Genomic DNA, 24106 nt, shown 5'->3' on the forward strand with positions numbered 1-24106 from the left:
TATATTACCTCAGAGGTCTGCTGGTGTTGGTGGACTTTTTTCCAATATCACTTTCTTCTGCATTGCTTTCACTTTCATACTAAAGAAAACGTGTTCATACTTCACTTGACAAAACCCCCAACATCTTCTAATAGATGAAACATCAACCATCATTCCTTGTCACCTGACAAGATGCCAATAAATAGAAAAACAATTTCCAGATCAAATATCTTAAAGCCCACTGCCCTTCCACCTCGGCGCCGTCCCTCTGTTGTCAGTCATCTCCTTTCATAATAGGGAAGCAGGCCACTACCGTAATTGCTTTGATGGTCCAGCCTGAACAAATCACTTCTGGGCATAAAGAAAAGCCTTGGAGATGGCAGTCAGAGAGAAAAGGTGCGAATGAATTAAAGCACTTTGCGTTCCTCTGGGGCATGTGGCCCAGATTTTTCTTCAAAGAAAATATGAGGAACGGAGTGGGAATGTGGGGGTAGGGCGGTTCTTCCCTTCAAGAATAAATGGCAGGAGAAGCAATAACACACACCCAGCATCCATTATGCCAAAAATGGAGAGCTTTTTCAGAGAAAACACAATGGCTTTGACATAGTTCACTGGCAGGTGGAGAAAGGAGGATTTCAGTGGAAGTAATCTGATTTTGAACGGAGCTCCCGTCTATGGTGGAACCTTTGCTCGGGCCCATTATGAGGGAACAAAAGTTTGGCCCTTTGGAATAGACACTTTGAATGTTTCACGACAACTGGGTGAATAAGCCTAAGGCGACCAGGGCCAGGGACCGGCACACGTCATCACGACCTTTGGACGAGCGGCCCTGCAGTTTTATTGCCCTTTTCTTTCATGTCTCCAAAGCGTAAATCAGCAGGGTGAAGGTGGAGCAAATGTAATTACAAGTTGACTGCAAAATGCCTCTACGTAAAACAACTCCTCATAGATGTAAATACGATGGAGACCTTGCTATTTCAATGTACTTTCTCACCTTAATGGCAAAATGACTGGTGAAAGCTACTTGGTAATGCATGACGGAAAACGCCTGCAATGCAATACAAGGCTGAGCAGAAGTGATGTGTTGCAATTAATGTAATGGACAAGTGAGTCAGATCTTTGCTCTAATGAGCTTGTCTTGTATTACAGTCCAAATGCACAGGGTCGCCAAGACTCCTATCATTACTAGGCGGCACGTAGATGGCCCACCACAGAAGGGGATACGCCATAAATGGATAATGCGGGCAGAGAGAGCAGCGCATGGCGCCACTGAGCCGATGTTTGGTCCAATAGTCATAACTCTGCTCCCAGTGACGGCGGATCATTAGAATGGATGAAGACAGGATGTGAGGGGAAATTCAAGTCTCCGTTTGAAAGTCGGGACGGGACGATGCTAGCTAGGTAAGTAGCTAAGAGATGTAGGTCAACAGCACATCACGGAAATCCAATAGTGCCAGTCCATTAACTCGAAATACGTCTGTTTCCAACATCGTCGGGATGAAGGCTGCCAGTCTTTCATGGCAACACAAACCACTGAAGAGATGCTTTGCTTTTAATGTGAACTGAAAACACACCGAATAATACAGGGAGTTAACAGTCTGTCATGATCCAATAGATTGGTGTTTTCAGCTCGAGAAATATGCAAAATTTTAAGCTCAATATCATCAATGAAAATCAACAGAGACAGACATCAATATTTAAGCATGGTTAAGATTGATCGGCAGCAGGGAAGATATAGATCGGGAGCAACTAAGAAGAGTGATAAGCAAATAAAGTGAGATGAAGGCCGAGTGCGGATGAGAGAGCGTGGCGCAAACGGAGCGAGGACGCAGCATGACACATCGCCTAATAAGTCTGCTGTCTCCGTCTTTCACTCGCTGTCATCTCGCCCATCAAGCCATCGAGACCCCGACGCCCCTCCATCTCTCATTGACTGATTCCTCTGTTCAATTATTCAGAGTTTATAAGCAGGGCCCATCTATTCAGCGAGCAGCACGATCCTGTAAAATAATGAAAGGCCTGCCTCCTCAGCGATATTTGCTGTCATAAAAGTTTTACGTTTGAAGGCGGAAAAATCAATTTCTCAGGCAGACTGTAGCCATCGTAAACATAATAACAGTGGTATTACCATCAAGGAAGGAAGCCTACAGTGTCGCAGAGGTGAAAAACATGCAAACCATAAATGGCTTTATATGCTCTCACACTAATCACAATGCACTACACAGTGAATTTATTGATACAGCGACGATGGCATGGACAGCACAAGCTGACAACTTTTTACTTATAAGGTGTGCGGTCTCACAAAAGGCCCAGAGGGGAAGGGGAAACAGAAAAAGAAAATTCATACAAGTGATTCAGGAATCAAGTTTTGTTTCGATTGATGGCTTCTTTTTATTTCTATGTTGTGTATTGCAGTATTAATAGTTGGCAAATGTGCAACTTGCAGGTTGCGTGTGCAATGACCAATACTGTTGAAAAAGTTCAGTGTTCAAAGTCTTATTGCGCAGCACTTTTCTGGAGTATGATTTTAGAAAGGAAGTTATAAAGATATACTTTATTTAGATCAGCGTTTTTCAACAGCTAACAGAGCTAACGGCTAACGTGACGTCTCACTTTAAAACTTTTTTGACACTTTTCGACGTTGGTTAAAAGTTGGTTAAAAGCTAAACACAGAACCTCATAAATTATAAATAAAACAAAGAATGTAAAGGATTTGTCTGGAAATTCTCCATTGTACAACAAAATCATGCAAAAGAAAAGTGATAAAATCACAACAGTGATTCAAAGTAAATACATAAATAAATAAAACCTGATATATTTTGCCATATTGTGTACCCCTTTCTGGAGACATTTTTAAACAGATACATTTTCTGTTTTCTGCAAATAACATGCCAAAATAGCTGATACCACTTTTTCAGAATTGAAAAGGGATTTTCCGCAGGACTTTTGACTGAGAACAGGTGCGCTTAGGCTGAGGTTCCTTTGGTGGTGTTCCTCGGGATTTTTTCAATGAACCAAATGTTCTGTGGCTTAAAAAGGCTGAAAAACAGTGATTTAAATAAATGTGAAACAAAATCCTATTCTACATGAAATGAACAGTCAAAATCGGGTGAGCTACTTTAATGTTCAACCACGAATATAGTCTAGTTTGAAACTGCCCTTTGTGCTGCTTGGGAAACTAACCAGTGAGCGACTTTGACACACAAATCCAGTCAACCATTGACCTGGAAAGTAACACAGAGCTTCAGTCAACATTCCTTCAAACAAACATCCACAACACACACACACACATTAAGAAAAAAACAACATACACAGATGAACCTGGCACAAAAGGTCAAACGTGCGGCCACAAACACGGCCCTTCCTCGACTCACTTGTCAGAAATGTGGAGGAACATCACAGTTCCCATCAGCCATAATGCGCCCTGAGGCAGGACTGACCTGAGCCAGCGGAAGAGACTCATCTAGAGTATAAGAGACGAAGTATATATAGCTGAATAAGGCTGTGTGCGGCCTTATCCTTCACTTAATGGGCGATGCCTTGAGGGATGAGGCCATCGGAGCTTGTCAACTGCCACTTAACTTTACACATGTAGTTTACATAAAAACAGGCGGCTACAAGACACAAACATCTGAACGCAATCTGATGAGAAAACACACAAACAGGGAATGAATTTAATATTAACAAACGATTACATTCACACATTTTATAGTGCACCTTTGCGATGACAACAAAACCATCTTCCTAGATCAACAATGGTCTCTGATTTAATGCTAGCCACCACTTCTCTTCACTCAGTCTCACATTCAATACTGCCAATCCATGCTATTCTGAAAGGAAACCAAGTACAACGTGGATGTACAACTCTAAAGGGAAATGATTTTCACTATAAATTCCAGGTACTGCATTCAAGCTGAAAGTAATATGCTACACTGACATTTGCTGTTTTGTTTACAAGTGAGCGTTTCTTTTATTCACGCCAGGGGTGGCTGTGGACACAATAAATATGAATGAATACAACAGTCATCACAGAAACAATGATGCAAGCGTACGGTGGACATGAAGAGAAGAAAGCAAATCTCTGCCTCCAGTGGATGAGGATTAAGTAGCGAGATGGCGAAAGGGTGGAGGGTTGTACACTGGTAAACGGTTTTTATTTGCAAACTTGACATGTTAGTCATCTCTTCAGGGAGAATCACTGTAATTTATGGAATACATGAATACAGAGCTGGTGTTTCTTTCAGTGTTCATATTCTCTTTCATTGTGTCTGCTTGGTCACATCCGAAATATGTTGAGGCTGAGCATGACAGCGCCTTCAACGTCACGCAAGGACACGCTGGGGACTTGGAATAAATTGCAGTAAATTAAAATATGCATGTTCTCGAGTCAGGCTTGAGTGTGCGTAGATGTTTTTTGAGGCGAATCAGGATTATCGTTATACTCATTACATATTTTAATGCTAAATTATCTTATCAGTAGCTACATAGCTTATTTCAAAATTAGATAGGCCGTGAGCCTCACTATATTGACAGTCAATGTGAGCACCCAAGTTACTGTAAATGCAGGAGACCATATTGCAATTGTCAGCGTGATTTGAATCTATTAAAAAGCGCATTATATAGTCATCTCATATTTTAGTCTGATGCATACCTTTTGTGTACTATTGTTATTTTATTACATTTGTATTTCATGTATAAACACTGTTTTTTAAAAGTGTTTCCTTTAAATATTGAACTGCAGATTAAGCAAAAAGCAGACATTAATTTAAATATGAGTTAATAATGTGGCAGCTATCGAATTTCTGTTCAAGCTAGATGTCAATATATAGGAACATACACACTTTCAAGCTCAAATGTAGCTTGAAGACATTAAAATTGTGTTGTAAACATTGTGCTTTCCAGTGATTTAAAAATGGCTAGAAAAGAAAAGTGTGCCTCATCATTTAGTGAATAGGAAAGTCTCTGACACAAGACATGTTTAGTCTTATATGAAGTGAGACACGGTTCATCTAAAAGTCTGGCTTCAACTGTATGTACATTAGAACTGTGTTAACAAGGAAAGTGTCATTCCTCAGCTACAAACTGTGGAGAATCACGAGAGCAGGTTCATATGCTCGAGATATTTCCCATACTTAACAACAGAAAAGGCAGCGGAGCGAGCGAAACGACGGACAGAAATAGCATGAGTGCAAAGTAACTTCAGGGCTGTATCCCTTCAACAAAAAGAATGTGGCTCTCCAGATCCACAGTTGTCGATAAAAAGGCGAATCTTCTGTCCCTCCATTCACGTGTCAATGTCCAAGCCTTGTAGAGTCTAGTTTTCCATTCCCCCAAATGGAGCGTTGCTATCAGATCCTTGCGGTTCATCAATAAATAAACCTGACGCAAATAAACAGATAAATAAATAAATGTGAAGAGCTTCGCAAATGGGCCTCAGCATCGCGCACAATCATGCTTGACTGGAGCGGGAGTGCTGGAGATGTTGTGTATTGTGTATTTATGGGCTGAGAAGATGGTCTTTTGGTTTGAACTCACAGTTAACCTTCCCTCCTTCTTGTGCGACTGTCATCTGCCGACCAGATTTCCCAGCAAGAAACATCAGACCGTGATTTAATTGGACACATCTTACAGCCTGGGTTGCATTCAACAGAAGAAGGGACAACAGCAGGAGGAAGAAGTGACAAGCCTCATGAACCATTGGGTAAAATCACATCAGGAAAATATGATATAGTAGTAAATGATTGTATATATGTATATACATATCTATCTATATCTATATCTATATATATATACTGTATATATATATATATACAGTATATATATATATATACAGTATATATATATATATATATATATATATATATATATATATATATATATATATATAGAGAGAGAGAGAGAGAGAGAGATAGAGATTTTTTTAATGCGTACAATCATTTACCAAAAAAATATATATATAGATAGAGATAGAGATTTTTTTAATGCGTACAATCATTTGCAAAAAAAAAAAATATGCATTTATACATGAATATATATATAAAATGAATATATATATATATATATATATATATATATATATATATATATATATATATATATATATATATATATATATATATATATATATATATATATATATATATTCATTTTTGGTGTGTGTATCGGAACCGCACAACAAGACTTAGTCATTGTGAATGTGCCTGAATGTCACCAGCTACTTCAAATCAAACTAAGGAGTGTGTGTGTTTGTGAGCGCGCATGTGGGTGTGTGTGTGTGTGCGCGTGCGCGTCAGAAAGCTAAGTAAGATCTAATCACAGTGACAAGGAGGAAGGAGAAATATTTCATTTTGGCACGGCCGCAAAGGACATATTGATTTGGGATGGCATCTCACTCCCAGGAAAATGACTTTTTCTCAAGCCGATCATCTGTTTGCAGGACTAAAATCGTAATCACTGATAAATAAGGTTTAATTCAAGCAACACAATTCATCCATCCTTCAGCAGCCGGCAAGACGGCTGGAGATTCCATTGGAACGTTATGAGGGCAATTTTTCAGTTAGCCAGATAGTCTGACTGCATCTCCCTTACTTGGCTTCCACAGGCATTCCTTGGGCTTTAAACCCTAGTTTATTGGTCCATTAGGTATTTATCAAACAATGAACCACCATCACCCGTACTGTGTGAATGTGCTCTGGGTAAAAAATAAGACAATACTCTCTATTACGGGGCCTCGGAAGCTTATATGCTCGGCAAAATTGATCTACTATTGACAATTTACACTTGGGCTGACCTTTCATAACTGCCCACATACTTGAAAGCAAATATTCTTTGTGCTTAAAAAAAAAAAAAAAAACAACTCTCCAGGATATTATTAGATATGATAAGTTGGCATTTGGGTTGTGTAGTCACATAACAATGGAGGAAGTATTGTGATTGTTTGTATGGAAATCCATATCAGGTTCATGAGGCCAAGTATAAAATTCAGCAACCAACTTCATTCAACTGGACTTGGAGGATTGAGTGGAATGTAATGCTTCTTCACACATAATATAGGTGTTGTTTTTAATTATTTATTCTTTTGTGCGGGTGCATGAAACTGAAGGATAAATCTCATTCAAAGAAATGAGTGCAGATAAGGTTTTTCATTCTGGTGAATTGTGTCACTCAATGGGAAATGCAGAAGTAACAGCCGTTGTTTGGAGGATACTTACAGTAAACATTTGTGGTTCATTCTCTCTGCACTGGCACTAGTTCTGCACTGGAAACATACCTACAAGAGTCCAGTTCTACCATGAAACATGGCTCCTGGGACAAGGCAGAGTTTGAGACCCTGGATTTAACTTGACATTTGTGAACCAATGAAACTTTTCTTTCATGAAAAGAACAACAATTTGATGGACTACATCCAGGCAGAAGTTAGTCTTTCTCAAAAACAATGCACAGAAGAAACCTATACTGTAAAAACCTGAGCTGTAGGTGCTTAAAACATGCTACTGGGATGACATACTTTATTTAAATTATAAACCTTAGATGGTTTAAGATGATCATTCAGGTTAGTATGTTATTACTTTTCACAGTGATAGATGGCATATTTCATATTTAATAAATGGGAACAAGGCAAACAAAACTAAATGTGTTCAAATTTCCAACACATTTAAAATAAAAAAAAAGTACAATTTGCAACTCAGTTTCGTTCCAACCTTAATCTATGTCTAATGTAGAAGGAGGGTCTTAAAATAAATAAATAAATACATTAGATTAGATCCTTTAATTGTGTCAAGGTGGGGAAATCCAATCAATAAACAAGTAAACTCCGACCAAGGATAGAGACACATAAAGTCAAGTGAGTCCATGGAATAGCCAGACACTCTGGCTTGGAGACTGGCAACCGACCGGCAACACGATTTGTCATCTGAGGCAGGAGGCTTTAAAGGGGCGTAATGGCACCAAGAAGGGCAGGCGGACACACTGGTGATATCCGGTACTGAAGTTTATAATGTCAGTGTAATTTAAAATCAAAAAGGTTTAGGGGGTACTTAACAGTGAGGACAAGGTGACAGACCCCTGACGTCCACTCAGAAGTGTTTTATTAGGATTTTATTTATCCTTTCCAAATGGCTCTATGACACACTTCAGTTACTTTATATCCACTCTTGGCAGAGTCTAATACGATGAATCATTCACAAGCCAAGGTTACCCAAATGGCACATCAAGTCTTCATCTATATTACCATGATGGGGTTTTCATGCTGAGGGTGAAAAAAGAAGCGGGTCCAGACAAAGGTCCTGGAGGTCGATGGGCGGTAGCGAGACATCCTCTTTAGACATGGACATAAAATCTTCAATTAGGCAAGCGTTCTTACCTCACTTTATCAATGTAAGCCTCTCCTTCCCTTATCTAAAAAAGGCAGGCAGTATATTTCAAACAGGACATCGAGAAAGAGATCTATTCCATCGGTGTCTCTGGCCATAGTGCGGGCCTGCAAAACCATCCAGGTCCCTTCATCCCAAATCATGTTAACTCGTCTTCCTGTGGGATCACTGCTGTGGCAGCCCCAGTGAATAATATCTATTAACAGCCAGGAGTGGAAACCCAGAGTCCGTGAGGGCAAATAGCTTCAGCACAGCATCTGACAACACTCTGTTTCTCCTGACAATTTCCACAGGGGCGGAACAACAGCAATATAAGTGATGTAACCTGCTGGGACGAGAAAATATATCATTACATGCAGGTCTAATCTTACCAATGTTATATGTGAAGGAAATTATTTTGTGCTGAACATTGTATTCATCTATCAAGCTATAGAGGAGGTTCACACGGGTAGGGAGCAGTTAAACTTTGGATATTAAGAAGGCTAACACTTACATGTCTATAGCGCTTTCCCACCATGGACACAGGCCCAGAAGGGCCGAATTGGTTTCTTCCACACTGTGCCACTTAACACCTCTGCCCTCGCTCTTCTCTGGATTGAGCCCTATTTCTGGTACTCGCTCTGCCCAGCCAGACGCCGTGTGCACAGAATTGTTGTCCAAGAGAGTAGAAAGTAGAGACGCAACGAAGACATTGGCCATGTGATGAACATAACTATATGGGTATTGCACAATTCTTGACAATTAAAAACAAGGGTAAATGTGATTAAAAAAAACAAAAAAAAAACTACAGATTAGTTCCTTAAGTTAGTTTAATAATTCCTGTCTGTAACAGTTTGTCTTCTCTGTTTTCCGTGTTTGAATTGACATGTACAGAATTCAGTTGCATTGATAAAAAAAGACTAGAACAATGTGATGAGTTTTAGTCGACTAAAGTGCAGTGGCAACTGCCACAGATGACTCTGACTAAACTAAAACTAAATGCTCAAATCGAACTAGCAAGTTAATTCTGGGACCAATTCTGCATAATCACTTGAGTCCGGGGCCAAAGTTCGGTTGGTTTGTGTTCGCATTTCTATGACTCTGGCCCAGGTATGAGTCTGCAGTGTGAACACTTAAGCAAAGCAAAGGTGTCAATGTTTAAACAAGTCCTTAAGACAAACGCAACAGAAAAACAGTTTGGAAACTTTTGACGGACTGACCTGGGAAAGTGAAGCGAGGGAATGTGAAGCGAGAAAAAGAAAGAACGGCTCTGGTTTGACATTGTAATGATGTTGAAAAGACAGTAAATGTATAAGATTGCCCAGGTTCTCTTTGAAATCAGATTGATGTGTCTTTTGGGATGCCCCTTCCTATGAAAGACATTCTGACGCTATGGCTTTCATCCTTGACCAAAAATCAATAAGCCAGGAAGTATGAGAGGCTCCTTTTTTCAAACCCAAACAATCTCTTGCCAGTTACCAAGATATCTGAGGCAACCGCCTTCAGAGCAGGGAGAGAAAAGAAGTGTTTCAGCTTCAAGAAAAAAAAAAAAAAAAAGAGGTAGAGAGGAAAAAAAAAAACACTGTACTGCTACAGATGAACCACAGCAATATTTCCTGGCAGGAACGAGTTGTCAATAGCACATTTGTTTTGAAAAGACAATGATATTTCCTATAGAGACATATTACCTGCAAGACAGATAAGGGCATGTTGTTTTCCTGCTGCAAGTAATGAGTATTGTCTCAATCATAGGTACTGACATCGAGACAATTTAGCCTTTCAAAGAACGACACATTTGCCTCTCAGCAGAAACATCCACACCCAGGCATGGGAGCAAATGCAGACGTAGAAAAACACATCATTTGTTCCGTATTAGATCTTCCATTTCATTCTGTTATTTTTTAAAAGGGACTGTTTATGCTCTTCTGTGTTTTATTTATTTATTATCAACATAGAACGGTGTTTATCCTTGAGTAATTTAGTCTATAAAATAACAAATATTGAGCCAAAACCATGCATACTTCTCAGACAACCTCTCTGCCTTCTAGTGTCACAAAGGTTGTTTATGCAACTGTTAGGGATCATGGGGTAAAAAGTGCCACGAGCAAAGTTCACAGAGCAACTTTTTGGATGAATAAAAGTGCGTACTTCATGGCATCCAGGACAAGAATGAGGACCAACACATGACCTAAGGAAGTGAAGTGACCATGAAGTCTTGTGTTGAAAAGCTACGTCTCACCAAGAAAACACAAGTTCTACAACAGAGTTATTACAACAGAGGTTTATTGAAGTGACTGTAAATGCTTCGCTGAGTAATATTTGATACTCAGCGATAAGCCGGAACGACTCACGGAATAGTAGTTCTTTGCAGTATCAGTTCTTTGTAGTATCAGTCATTCTATGTAAACGTAGCGTTTAAAGTGAGACGGCCACTTTGCAAAGTTTACCCTCCTATAACTTTGAAATTACAAACCTTGACATTTTTATTTTAATGCCAGGCTACTAAATTAAAATGCTTTGGGAAGAATGAAGGCAGTCTCATATAATACAATCCAAGATTAGAAACTGAAAAAAATAAAAATAAAAACTAAAAATCTGTCCACCAACATCATGAAAGTTGCGTATGAAAGAAAAGTCAAGGCCAGACGGGTTCATTGCTTAAGGTGCTTATGTCTCCATTCATTAAATGCAGCATTTTTCTTTCCGCCACTGTTAGTGTTGAAAGTAGCAGTGGGTTAATGTGTTTGATAATCATCTTAACCAGTCAAATTTCACTCTGAATTCCAGGAGGAACCCGACTTCCAGTGGGAATGCGACTCAAATGCTCTCAATCAATCTACCCAGTTCGACGCGTTGAATTACAACTGGCTGGTGTAATTGCATAACACGCGATTGTTGCCTCCAGGGCTAGGTTTTTCCATCTTACACAAATGGAGACAAGGAAATAGAAAATACTTCTGGAATTGGCTGTAATTGAGACTGACAGAGCCTGGAATTGTGTTCAGTCTGACACTTGGGCTGCGAGTGAATACTTGAGCCTGAAGGAGGACAATGAAGAACATGCTGGTTTTTAAGTGAACTCTTCTTGACGTAAGGGAAGATTTCAGGGCAAAATCGAGCCGACTGTCTGTGGTGCACACCATCTTTTGAGAATGACAAGAGGTTAATCAAGCTTTAAAGCATGAGATTACAACAGACATGACAAGCAGAAGAGACTAGATTCAGCACATGGTCTGATACAAGTGCTCAAGAAGCATTCTCCACAGCTATATTCAGAAACCACAGCGCTGTCACTCGCCAAGTCAGAGAGCACATCAGCTCGCACGCAAAAATAAAAAACAGCACTGACTCCAGCAATGTCAGTTCGTACCATACGCTTGCAAAACAAGAAAACCACTGGAATGAAAAGGCCAAGTTAAAACACGATGTCTTTCATCATCCAATTCTTTATCAGTGGGGAACTTTGTTTTGCAACAAAGGAGATCTGTTTCTCTTTACAGCCTCCATTCAAACTGTGCGCAAAATGTTGTGCCCTTCCTCTTTGGAAAGATGAGACAAATGCTCCATAACGCTTCAACCCATTTCCAGATTTCATTTCGAATGAAATCCATGTGAGTGGCATATCTAAAGAATTTCTGCCCTCTCATCACCCCACACTGCAGGAATGATACAGTCATTAATCAAACCACAGCTTTTTCTTCGTTGGAAAAAACAAGGAGCGGTTTATGCATAATGCATTCTGGATGCACAGAGTGCCGAGGGTCTTGAACATTTAGTTGGAGGATCAAAATTCAAGTGCATGCTACTGGCTGGTGGGATGATCTCAGAATGGGGGAGGGCAGTTGATCAAGAAACAAAACAACGTTGCATAATCTACAGTCAGCTTTTCGAATGACAGCGAGTGGGCAATACTTGTCCCGGTGTCTCACGCTCCAGATTCAACAAGTCATATCTCATACGACCAAAGTAGATTCACAGTTAGACAAATTTATATCAAGCAAACACCTGGGTTCCAATGTTTTACGTCTGTGGATAGCTGTCTCGAGCAGGTCATAATAATAAATGGCTTCGATTTATAAAGCACTTTTATGGCCTTTGCATTATCCATTCATGCATGCTCCACCCACTAACAGACTTCACCATTGCTTTATCACTTTTGAGGCATTGCTTGTGCCCTGAAAGACCTTTATATATTCTCTGTCCAGTTTTCACTCAGGCCTTGAATTGGTCTTTGTGCAATTCTACTCCCACCATCTGGTGTCGCTATGAAGTCTGAAGAAGTGAGTGGGTCAGGACCATCTGATGGAACTCGACGTGTGTCCCGCTACATGCGGCGCCCTCTAACTGTTCGTCCAGCTGGGACTTCTCTCTGGTCCATTGGAGGGCACAGCATGTAGAACTGAACTCATAGAACTGGAGTCACATCCAGTATTTATTCATTCATACCTCAGTCCAACCAGAGGTGGTGAGCTACATTTGTTTCAACAACAATCCTGGGGCAATTTTGTCTCATAATTTTGGTGACCATTGCTAGAAAGTTTACGCTACAGTTGTTTCTGTATACAAGTATCCATTTCCTCAACAGGTTGGGCATCTTTCAACTTTGGCATCCTTCAGTCCTGTAACATCACATGGAGCCTGTCCTCCAAAATCTACCCCCCAAAAACCTGTCTGAACTTTGAAGGCACTCCATCCATCAGCTTACAATACAAAGACAGTAAGTCTAACCCACAGTGTTACTATATAATCCAACAGTTGGTACCATCTAGCTTAAGATACAGGGTGCCTCACTTTAATAAGCTGAAACACACCTTTGAACATCAAGCAATATCCCAATTGAACATGAAGCTCATACAAGTTGGGCACATTGAAGGCCTCTACAATCTTTGTTTTTTCAATGGTTAGCTACATGGGTGCAAAGTGACAGATGTAGAGCATGTGATGTGTATGCGTCGAAATGTATCACAAGCACAACCACTGAGTGAAAAGGCGAATTTCAAATTATTTCTGACAACAAAAGAGAAATCAATGAGTTAAGCAACAATCAACACAGTCAACTTTTTCAGGACCTACTGCATGGCAATATCGTAGAGAGAAATATTTTCTGATGTGGGAATGGAAACAACCATTCAACAGAAGAATTTAAAGTCTCAACATGTCACTAGTCTAAAAGACACAGAAGGAAAAACAGAACATGTGACCATGCGACTCCACAAGATGCTCACAAAGGTCTACAGACAAAGATTTGTGGTAATCGTGACTATAGTAGTCGTGTTTAAATAAAACAACAAAAGCTCTAAAGCTTATTAGTCACAGAATGTTCAACCTCTTGTCTTTCTCTAGACGTGTTAGGGGAACATATATTCGTGTTAGACAAAAGACGTGCAGAACGAGACAAGGTGGTGAGGGGTCGTCGGTTAAATAGGTAGCATAGTTCACACACCTAGGGTTCTGTAACCATAGTTAGCGGCAGGCCATCGAGAGGAAGGACTGGATGGGCTTTGATCACCTGTAATAATACGAGGAATTGAGGAAAGCAAGGAGCAGAAGGATGGGAAGGGCAGGATGGAGAAAAGGGGAAGAAAGCATAAATATTGACATTTCCCAAAGGTATGAAAAGATTGAACCGCTCCCAAAGATTAAGGCTACATCCACACGGAGACGCATTTTTTTTTTTTTCCAATCCGATCATTTTCGCTCATAGTTTTGCTCCGTCAAAACTGAGTTGTTTCAGGTGTCCGGACGAATGCCCTGAAGTGATGAGACACACATGCCGCTATGTGGCGCTGCAATGCTCTCGCAACAAATGGAAGGAGACGGTATGGCACATGCACAATAAGAAGTGGAGCGCTGTGCATCGTGAGCGGAACACACCCGTACTGTAGGTGTGGACGATAACTTTGAGCTATTATTACAAGTTAACTACAACTCGAGAAGGTGACCAGCGAAGAGTGTTTCATTTGCTGTTATGTCTGCAGCATGTCTATGTCGTGGCAATGGTTGTTTGCTGCGTATTATAGCGAAACAGTAACTGAATTTCTGTGTTTATATTAACAATAAGCATATCGGCCAAATGAGCACTTCTCTGCATGAGACAGATGGGACAGTGACGTTATCGTTTTCAGAAAGTTGCGGTTCAGTCATACAGATGGAGACACAGATCCGCTGTTTAAAAATGTGTTCACTCTGTAACTGAAAACAGCAGATTCGTGTGGATGAAAGGCCTTTCCGACCGAGACCGTGCTGAAACGACCGACTCCGTCTCCGTGTGGACAGGGCCAAAAAAGAAACTTCCAGACCCAAAGGGACCCCTGCAGTGAGATGTCCATTTAATTGGATTTGAAAAAGAAAAAAAAAAAACAAGAGTGAGGGAGATGCAGTTTGTTGTTAAACCATGTGTTGAAATGTGTGTGAGCCGAATGGTGGAAGAAGGAAAAGTGAAACCCTTGAAGTAGTGGTAACTAGCAATGTATTCATCAATGAACTCATATAAAACAAGATGAGAAACATCACGATGACTGGATCAAGGTGGTGAAGTTCCTAAGGTTTTGCAAAGAAGTGAGTACATTTCAGAAACTGTGTGTGTGTTTTTTCCTTTCAATTAATGGGCATTAGACAAAACCAAGAGTAGAACCTTGAGCTTGTCTTGACAAGTGAGTGCAAAACAGATCAGTAAATGTAACATCAATGAGACAATTTGAAATCTTGCAAAAATGCTGCATCTTTAAATACATACTAAAGTGGACCCTTAAAGACTCACCATTGCGGGGTGTCCGTTTTCGCCGATCACGGAAGGCTGCTCCTGACTGTAGCGCTTCCATCAGACTGTCCATCACGCCAGTTTCATCTCCCTCTGCACGGTAACACAGATCAAAGGAAGAATGTTTACAAGGCGAAAGGAACATTATCACAATGAGGTCAACTTCTCCGAGCGTGGTTTGCTTCACGTCTGTGTTGTAATACACGTGATAATAGGATTTAAAAATGCAGTATGATCACCACTGAATCGCCTCAAAGGTCAGTGGCAGACACAGATATTTTCTTTTTTGTAGCTCAAGTAGCAGGACAGAGACCTGACAGTCAGATATGGCCATTTATCAGATAACTAGTGGGGAGGAGGAAAACACACTTAGAGCCTAGCAAGTAATACAAGCAGAGAGGTCGACGATGAAAGCATCCACTGATGGTCATTGACAGATATTCTTTCTGCGGCTAACGCAGGGGAGCTAAGTGCTCTTTACAAAGATTTAGTGTTCAGCCGCTCAATATCCAAACGCTCCGTCATTGTTCAGTCAATGACACCAGGTCCGGCCTACAGAAAACATTCCGACTGCCCACTGCTCCAACAGTTGTGGAGATTCATGAAGCGGGCGAGGAGACAGCCAGGAGACGTTTAAACTGCGAGTGCGAGGCCAACAGCATGACAAGTTGTGCCCACGCGCTGCACATACAGCGCACCACTCAATAGACGGGGAGTTCAAAAATAAGCATAGGTTCCACATCTGGGTCGCACATCTTTTTGCCCTGTTACTAATGAGTCAGAGGGGCAGCCTTTTTATCATTCCCGTGTAGAACAGACATAATTCTAAACTAGGATCATTACGCTGAGTTATTGTGGAGGGGGAGACTCTGCCATCAATTTTATTGTACATGAGTGAACTAGCTCTTTGCCATTGTTTACCATTGCAGCTTGTTTTCTCCGCTTTGCTGCAGTTCAACTCGCCCCACTTCACCTTCAGAACAAATCTCTGGGTGAATGGAAAGACCAACTAAGAGGGCGGAAAGTTGAATGAAAGCCACTGGAGTCGCAAATTCCGAAAGCTAAAGACATTTACAGGGAAAATGAGAACTTGAGGGAGACACATGCAAAAAAAAAAAAAAAAAAATGACGATAGATGTTGCCTGTAAATGTTAATTGTGTTCAATATGCATGTATTTATTAAAAAAAATATGTTCCCACAAACAGTCCACCACTCTTGACAAATTGTGGAACGGCACGAAGCTGATCAAGAAGCGATCCGACCGATAAAAATAAGGAAGCAAAGGGGTGGACGCAAAGGAAGAGAGAAATAGACATGGCACAAAATCCACATTCCAAACAAAGACACAGGAATCTCGCCTTTGAGAAAGCTTCACAAACAAAAGTTCACAAACTTAACTCAAAACACAACTGTGTGTTTATTTATTTATGTTTTTTTTTTCTTTTTTATTATTGTTAAATTGAATTATTTTTCTTTTTAAGAAACCTTTTGGGATATTTTTAGACTTCTCAATGGGATACTATAGCAGAGCAAAGAACATTATAAGAGTGGAGAACAACTTTTCAGAATCACTCTCATGGCTTCATGCGCTGCTTCACACATTGTCATGGGGAATCAGAGAAGTTGAAAATCCCTTCCTCTTCAAAAGAATTCCACTTTCAAACATTTATGTGTCATTATTGAGAGTTAGTCGGAATTTGTACCCATATTTTGGGCCATATTTCACAACTGTCCTTCATATGCTTAGGTGTTATGCTCAAATGTTAAAACATTTAAGGACACTGATTTGAGGATTCATGCATTCAAACTTATGAAAAAAATGAACAATGAAAAAAAGGCCAGATCACATGCATTAATAAATAATTATATGTATTTTTAGAAGCATTTTTTTAATCGTATTTTTAGCATACATTTTACTCACTCGCCTTTCTTAGACAGCTGGCTGTCACTGCACCTCACCACGCCATAGTAATGTGACCAGTCTGACATGGTTAAATAAAACAGTCCAGCAAATCTGAACAGCTCACTCTCTCCATCTTTGACTACAGTGATTCATTTTCAGAACATGGGCATCTTCCCTGTAACTCATTGAAGCAAAACAACAACTCATTGCATGGTGGAAATTCTAGGTATTGTCAGTTACTTTCAGGGATGAATGTATGCAACTAGACCTGATGGTCTGTTAAAATCCATCTCAATTATACCAACAGTTCTTGGACAGAAAATGAGATGAGGATCAAGGTGGATTCAGCGTGGGTGTAATATAGGGCAGGAACGATGCCTTGGTCCTTGTGAGAGCAGAAAGTGTTAAGTGGCAGGTAAACATTCATCAAAAACCACCTTGGCACCAGAAACTTTTGGACAGCTCTTTCTTCACTGCCGTCTTCACGGAGACCTAGACATCACAAGGGGCACCTGACACTTTGATCAATTTGTCCTACTTCTAGCTTAACTGTAGCACAATTCATCATTTGTAATGGCCAGGACTTTGGGGCCCTGGATGACTGGAGTTCAGAAAGACAACCAGAGTCACAAAGAACAAGATAAAATGGGAAATGTACTCCCCTGTCATCGAACGGAACTCAATTAACTACAGTACGTCCTTCTGGGGCTTTATCTTCAACTCGAGCAGACGGTTGTCTTCCATTGAGCCAAAAAGTATTTAACAAGCAGCGAGCGCATCGTGAGCGTGCGCATCGACTGCATAATGAGACGTGTCTTTTTTTTTTTTTTTTTACATATATATTTAGACAATATTTGAATGTGGCTTCTTAAAGGGACACGGCGTTTGGAGGAGCACTCTCTCCGTGAGAAGCTCTCATACAGTAAAAACCACAATTTATGTCAGGCGTTCTATTGAAGCACATGTTCCCGCCGTCCCTGTCGCTGTTGGCAGTGCATCGTAAGATTTTGGTTCAGGTTAGCCAAGGGATGCAGCTCCTTTTGTCTCATTGTGTCACTTGGTATATAAGCGCCTCAAACGACAACGTGCTTCAGTCAAGAAGAAAGTTACATAAGGTGTACCAAGCAGTGTTTGGTCTTGGTCTCGAGACCGGTCTCAGGACCATTTTTTTTAGGGTCTCTGTCTTGTTTCGGTCTGGAATGCATGTTTACTCAGACTGAGCGGACTGAGGGTTTCTATTCAAGTCTGGCTAAGACTGACAAAGAAAACCGTCAGAATTGGTTTCAAATTCAAAGACATTACTAAATATTTACTTATATTTATTTTGTATTTATTTAGAACACTGAATGAAATAAAAAAAAAAAAAAAAAAACGTCATTACGATGTTATTACTATGGGCTCGCTCAAGAAATAATGTAATTATTTAGAGGTTTACAATTAGTCAATCATGATTTATATCATCTTAATGTTTGACACCAGCATGAATGAAGTGTGAGTTGCATCTGCACACATAAGCTGAAAAAACAGGGTGGCGGCGCTTCAGTGTTGAGGAAACTCTTGGCTGCAGAACACTGTTTGGACTTCTCTTCCGAAGTATTTTCAACTTAAATTTTCCTTCCATCTGCTTGGTCTCACTGAGGCTTGTCTTGTCTTGGTGACTGCATCACATTGTGCAACAAGATGCACCTATATTTTGTGCACTAAATGATGAAAGAAAGTTAATACGCAAATAAGCCTGAGTTACTTAAATCGATTTAGCGATGACTTACAACAATTGTGTTGAGTAAGATTCAACACTGGAGGCAATATTGGAGTTTGGGGTTTTTCGGGCAGTTTATTCATTCTTCCAGCGAGTCTTACTCCAAGGTACTGTTGGTTGTTTCCTCTGTCCTAAATCCAACATAGTTATGGTGCACAGCTACACTGTTCAACGGTGGTTATCTCTCTCTTTGTCAGCCATATGGTGGACCAGGAACCAGAAGGAACCTTCCGCCTTCTTTCTGGTTTGGAATCATGTCAACGCCGGGGTTGAGGAAGACGTCTAAGTAGAGCGCTATCCGCAAAGCTGCCTGGCCTTGAAGGTCCGCTAATTCCTTTCATCCCAAAAGCAAACTTTTCCCATTACCAATTGTAACCCACTTGAGAAGCCATCACCACTTTGTTCCAGCAAACTCCTCGTCTTATTTTGAGCTGATAAACCTCTGGCAAATACTCATCCACTTCTCATTAGTTGCACTGCTAGATTGCATGCTGGGGAATTACTGAAAAGTTAACCTTTTATGCCCAGAGATCTTCCTTGAGAGAAAAGATCCCCTCCGCTCACAGGAAATTGCTTTCTAAATGGGTTAAGATGGGCTAAGACCCAGGACTTTAACAAACCCTTCCAATGATGAAACACCTTGGCGGGCACCTTGATAGGCGTCTCAAGGTTCCGTAATGATCTTAATAGAGCTCCCGGAATTGTCAAATGTGCTTGAGCTTTTTCAGGCATTTTTCTTAAACGGCTTTATCTTTAACAGTAGAAAAAAAAAGCCACATTAAGCTCTACAAGAGATACTGCACTTAATGAAAATACTTCCCTTCATCCCGGCTTATCTCAAATACTTAAATGCCAGGTAGTATCTTGGACCTGAAGACATACGTAAAAGTTTGCCTCAAGTACGGCAGAAGTTGATGTAACGCGAAGAAAGAAAAAAGACCCTTCTCTCTTCTAACATGAAGTTTACTTTTCTTTTCATCACAGGAAGTGGTGCGTTGGCACAGAAAAGGCATGTTTGTAGAGGAACCTGCACAGATATACTGAAGCCATCCAGACCTGAAGACATACGTAAAAGTTTGCCTCAAGTACGGCAGAAGTTGATGTAACGCGAAGAAAGAAAAAAGACCCTTCTCTCTTCTAACATGAAGTTTACTTTTCTTTTCATCACAGGAAGTGGTGCGTTGGCATAGAAAAGGCATGTTTGTAGAGGAACCTGCACACATATACTGAAGCCATCCAGTTCAGAGGAGGGTGTGGCTGGTCAAGATTTGTGAGCATTTAAGAAATGGAGTATTTTGGGGAACACAAATTGTTGGGCCAAAATTCAGCTTTATTCAAATCACTCAAAGAGTAGGCAAATAATAGCAGCATAATTTTTGAAAGAAACAACAACAATATTTATATATATTTTATATTCCAAAAGATTAAACTATATATTTTTGTCGTATGTTTATAATTACCATATATCATCCATTTTATTCACAAAAAAAGCAGGAAAAAAGCTGGATCAATGCCTCGCTCTCGACTTGCATAATTCATGGAAGGAAAAAAAAAAAAGAGATAAATAGTTGGAATTTTAAAATGACTGGTCCATACAGCAGGAATGAAATATGACGTCCTATATGTCACAGGTAAATCTGAACTCAACAGCAGCATGTTAACTACAGAAATATAGAGGAGGACGAGCGTGGTAAGTCGCGTCATCCGTCATCCTGAGATATTTCATCGATCATTCTTACGTGAATTTAAATGATCACACAGAAAGGCTCGGTCCGAGAAACGTCTACACTGTACAGCCAAGGACTTTACATCTAATACGGAGTCTAATTCCCTCTTCAGTGAGTTCTAATGAGGACTTTACACTTCTGCTTGATGGAATGCAACCGCAGGCAGACAGACGCATGCGACTTCACCCCGGTTGTCATCTGCAACTCGCACAAAGGAGATGAGTACGGAGGCTTAAAGAAGAAAAGGTCTAACTTGTTCTGTGTTTGCCTGCTGCGCATTGTTTTTTTGAACACAGCCGAGCCCATCTGTTCCAAAACAAAAAGTCGCCTGTGCAATTAACCCGGACCATAAACTGTGGAACAAAGGTGTGCTGCTGTTTTATGGTCAGCTGGAACAGCGACAATCATGCTTTTCTTTTTTCTACCTGTCCAGCTTTTTTTGCATTGAATTGTGTCGCAATATATACCAATACATATTTTCTGTATTAACATTCCAACTTAAAAAAAAATAAAAAATCTTAGATATGAACCAGACTTTTTCCCTTGAAGATTTCATAGTCATAAATTAGCTTTTGTCAAATAAATATTGGATATTGTTCTGAATGAAAAAGAAAACTATGCACGGCAAGAACACAACAAACCTTCAAATACGGAGTGATACGAGAACAGCTCTGTTACTCTAAATGAGAAAATGTTCACAGAAAAGAAGACAGATACTTCACACTACAAACAATACCTATAAATAAAAACATGATCATATAAATGAACATTCAATTTTATTAGAATAGAAAATTTGAAGGGGCGGTATAAAGGCAATGTCATTCCTTTGAGGTAAATGACAATATAACCGTGTATATATCATACATAATTACATAAATAAAGCTTGTTCTTATTTATTTTCAAAGTAAACATCTCAAATGGTGTTAATATATCATTACACATTTGTCTTTCAGGGGCAGTGCAGTAGCAGTAGCAGTGCTGACACACATATATCCGCTCTATTTTACAGGTTGAAGAGGCAGCTGTTTTTGAAGACGTCAAGCTTTTGACAGCCGTGTCAAGGCATGAGAGCTTCCTATGCACAACGGAGACAATTCTCCGCCAGTAAAACCATCAAAAAGGGAGCTGTGATGTTGAAAGAGCCTTGTGTACTTCACCTATAGAAGATGCCAGTCTCTCATCTGCCATCCCCATAACCTCCACAGGTTTTTGTCTTTTATTCTGGCGAGCTCACTCTCCATGACATACGCTTGACTCGTAACCAAATTTTAACGCTATATCAGTGAATGTACAAGCCAAGCTGGTCGGAGAGGATCTTATTTAGCTACTTCTGAAAAGTTAAAAAGGGGAGCAAAAGGTTAACAGTGCCTATAAAGAAGACAGATTTGCCTGCTGCAGAATCTAAATTGTTTTAATGTAACAACCAGATGAGCAAACCCACTTACGTCCCACTTAACCCAATTTGGAATGCCCTCACTGCCATCCAATTTGAGGGGAAACGACGGAGAAGTAACTATTTTCTTTCAGAGTGCGCCTGAGTGGCACCAGGGTCAGAAGAAGAAAAATATTGAGGGCAATAAAAGAGAATAAAATCTCTAGAACATGGAAGCGGTGGGTGGCGGGGAAGGCGTCCCAATGGAACCGGACAATATTGTCAAGCTAAATAATTAAAGGAAAGCTCCGTAGTTTCCTCGGGTTGTTGACAGTCAGGACCCCAGCAGCTGAATATGTTATATATCTGAGGAAAAATGTCAAGTGCTAAATGAAGCAATTACAGAAAGAGGCAAAAACTGGACTCGACAACTGTTGAGTGGGACTGGAGCACAACCTTGGTATAGTGATTTGAGCTCCTCCACACCACAGACGCATCGAAAACCAAAGCATTCAAACGGATTTGAAGTTCTGCTGGTCAAGTGGAGTAGAAAGTTGGTTTAGAGTAAAACCACAAAGGCGCTGGAAGGAGGCTATCTGATATGAAAATCAGCCTCAAAACAAAGTGGATGGCACGAGTTTAAAGTACTCACACAAAAGTCGAACGATATCAGACAACTTAAAAAGAGAATTTGGGGGAGCCTTCTGGACCTTTTCTCAATTTACTGTTGACTGTTATTGTTTGCCATAGAACTATCTTTGCTGTCACATGCTGGTCTGTCCTTATTTCAGGATTGATAGACCCTCTTTTGCAAGGTTTTTAAGGGCTTTGACAGAACAAAGAGACACCACCCCATCACTATCACCACCACCCCAGTCCTACCCCCAACCACTCGCTATGGTTGTCATGCATGTAAAATCTGACTCCACTGAAATGGTGATGCCTCACCATGGACTGCGGATGGTGGACTTCTGCGTCAACATTGGATGTGAAAGTCCACTTGATGACTGGCTGGCTAATAGATGCACCCGCCCCATGCCACGATATTCACATCTGTCTCTGTCAAGGAGACATTTTCCTGCATTTTGTATTTATTTAACACTACAACAATAGGCTTGTTACTTCAGCAGATTCTATAGTTCCCACCTGGCAACTCAGGCCTTCAACTCCAAACTCAGCCAGGCCTTGAAATGCATTTGATCCTGTGACCATCATGCACTGAGAATCGACTAAGGTACTTTGTTGCCTTCAAATGTACCATATATACAGTATTTATTCAAGTGTTGATGAGGTTGTCTTTGTGTGGAGGGCATGATTTCGGGGGTGCGGTTAGCTTATGATGGTGAGTATGACCTTTTTGTTTTGACCTTAGCAAGGTTCCCTCTTCTTCCCCTAAGCCCTAAGATGGCCCCCAAAACACGAGCTTGGTCGCTGAAGGCCAGGCCTTGAAAGCAAAGTAAGCTGTCCTGCCTGCAAGAAAGAAAAAAAAAAAAGCGAAGTAAAGTTGGATGTCGACAAGGGGAAGATGAAAGTGGATTAGCCGCTGTGGCGATTTGCATTCTGCAGTGGAACGAAAGCCCCTGTGATGCCCCGAATAGCTGGATGCATGAATAAGTAAACAAACAAAAACAAAAATAAACCCTCCATCTGGATGGATGCTGCCAGGCCCCAAGTGAGAAACAGCAGGGAGGGGAGGTTGGGAGATGCAAAGGGGGAAGAGTGATGCATGCAATGCAGCAATCACGACGCTCTGCGTTCTATGCTGTAATTTACTCCAACTGCCAGAGACCCCTCCTCCCCACAAAAAAAAAAAAAAAAATCCCCACATAATTTATTATTACTGCCATACATCTCCCATTTTCGGTGGTCTGCCCAGTAACCTGACTTAAACACAGGGGAACACTCTGGTCTCACACTGACAGATGTTCATTTGACACACTTTTCACCGCCACATGGGGTCAAACATGTCACGCCGGAATCGCGGATACTCATGGCCTATTAAAACAATTCTAATAAAAACAGCAATTTCAATGACATTGGCAACCACTAACCAGCACCCCAGGATCAAAAAAGTACTCATCCTTTCAACCGCACAAGATACATTTTCCTGACAAATTCCATTTTTATTATCAACATATGCACAAAGCCTTTAATGTAACTTGAAAGGTTTTGTCTTGTCAGAGTTTTACAGGGGAACGAAGACATTTTTTTTTCATCTGTCACAAACGTACAGCCATCAAAGCACATTAATGAT

The 24106-nt window shown here is 40.5% G+C and overlaps 1 protein-coding gene across 5 annotated transcripts in view; it reads right to left on the reverse strand.

The window, feature by feature from the left end:
• diaph2 (diaphanous-related formin 2) overlaps positions 1-24106 on the reverse strand; it is a 335124-nt gene that overhangs the window by 40088 nt on the left and 270930 nt on the right. For 4 of the 5 annotated variants that reach the window (XM_053878770.1, XM_053878769.1, XM_053878768.1 and 1 more), the window contains 2 exons: positions 15091-15183; positions 13774-13839 (listed from right to left, as the gene is read on the reverse strand). In XM_053878770.1, the coding sequence (XP_053734745.1) occupies positions 13774-13839; positions 15091-15183 (159 nt within the window). The remainder of the gene's footprint in view (positions 1-13773; positions 13840-15090; positions 15184-24106) is intronic. The other variant, XM_053878771.1, reaches the window with a different exon arrangement.

Source organism: Synchiropus splendidus, chromosome 11, assembly GCF_027744825.2.
Source record: "Synchiropus splendidus isolate RoL2022-P1 chromosome 11, RoL_Sspl_1.0, whole genome shotgun sequence".
Lineage (NCBI taxonomy): Eukaryota > Metazoa > Chordata > Actinopteri > Syngnathiformes > Callionymidae > Synchiropus > Synchiropus splendidus.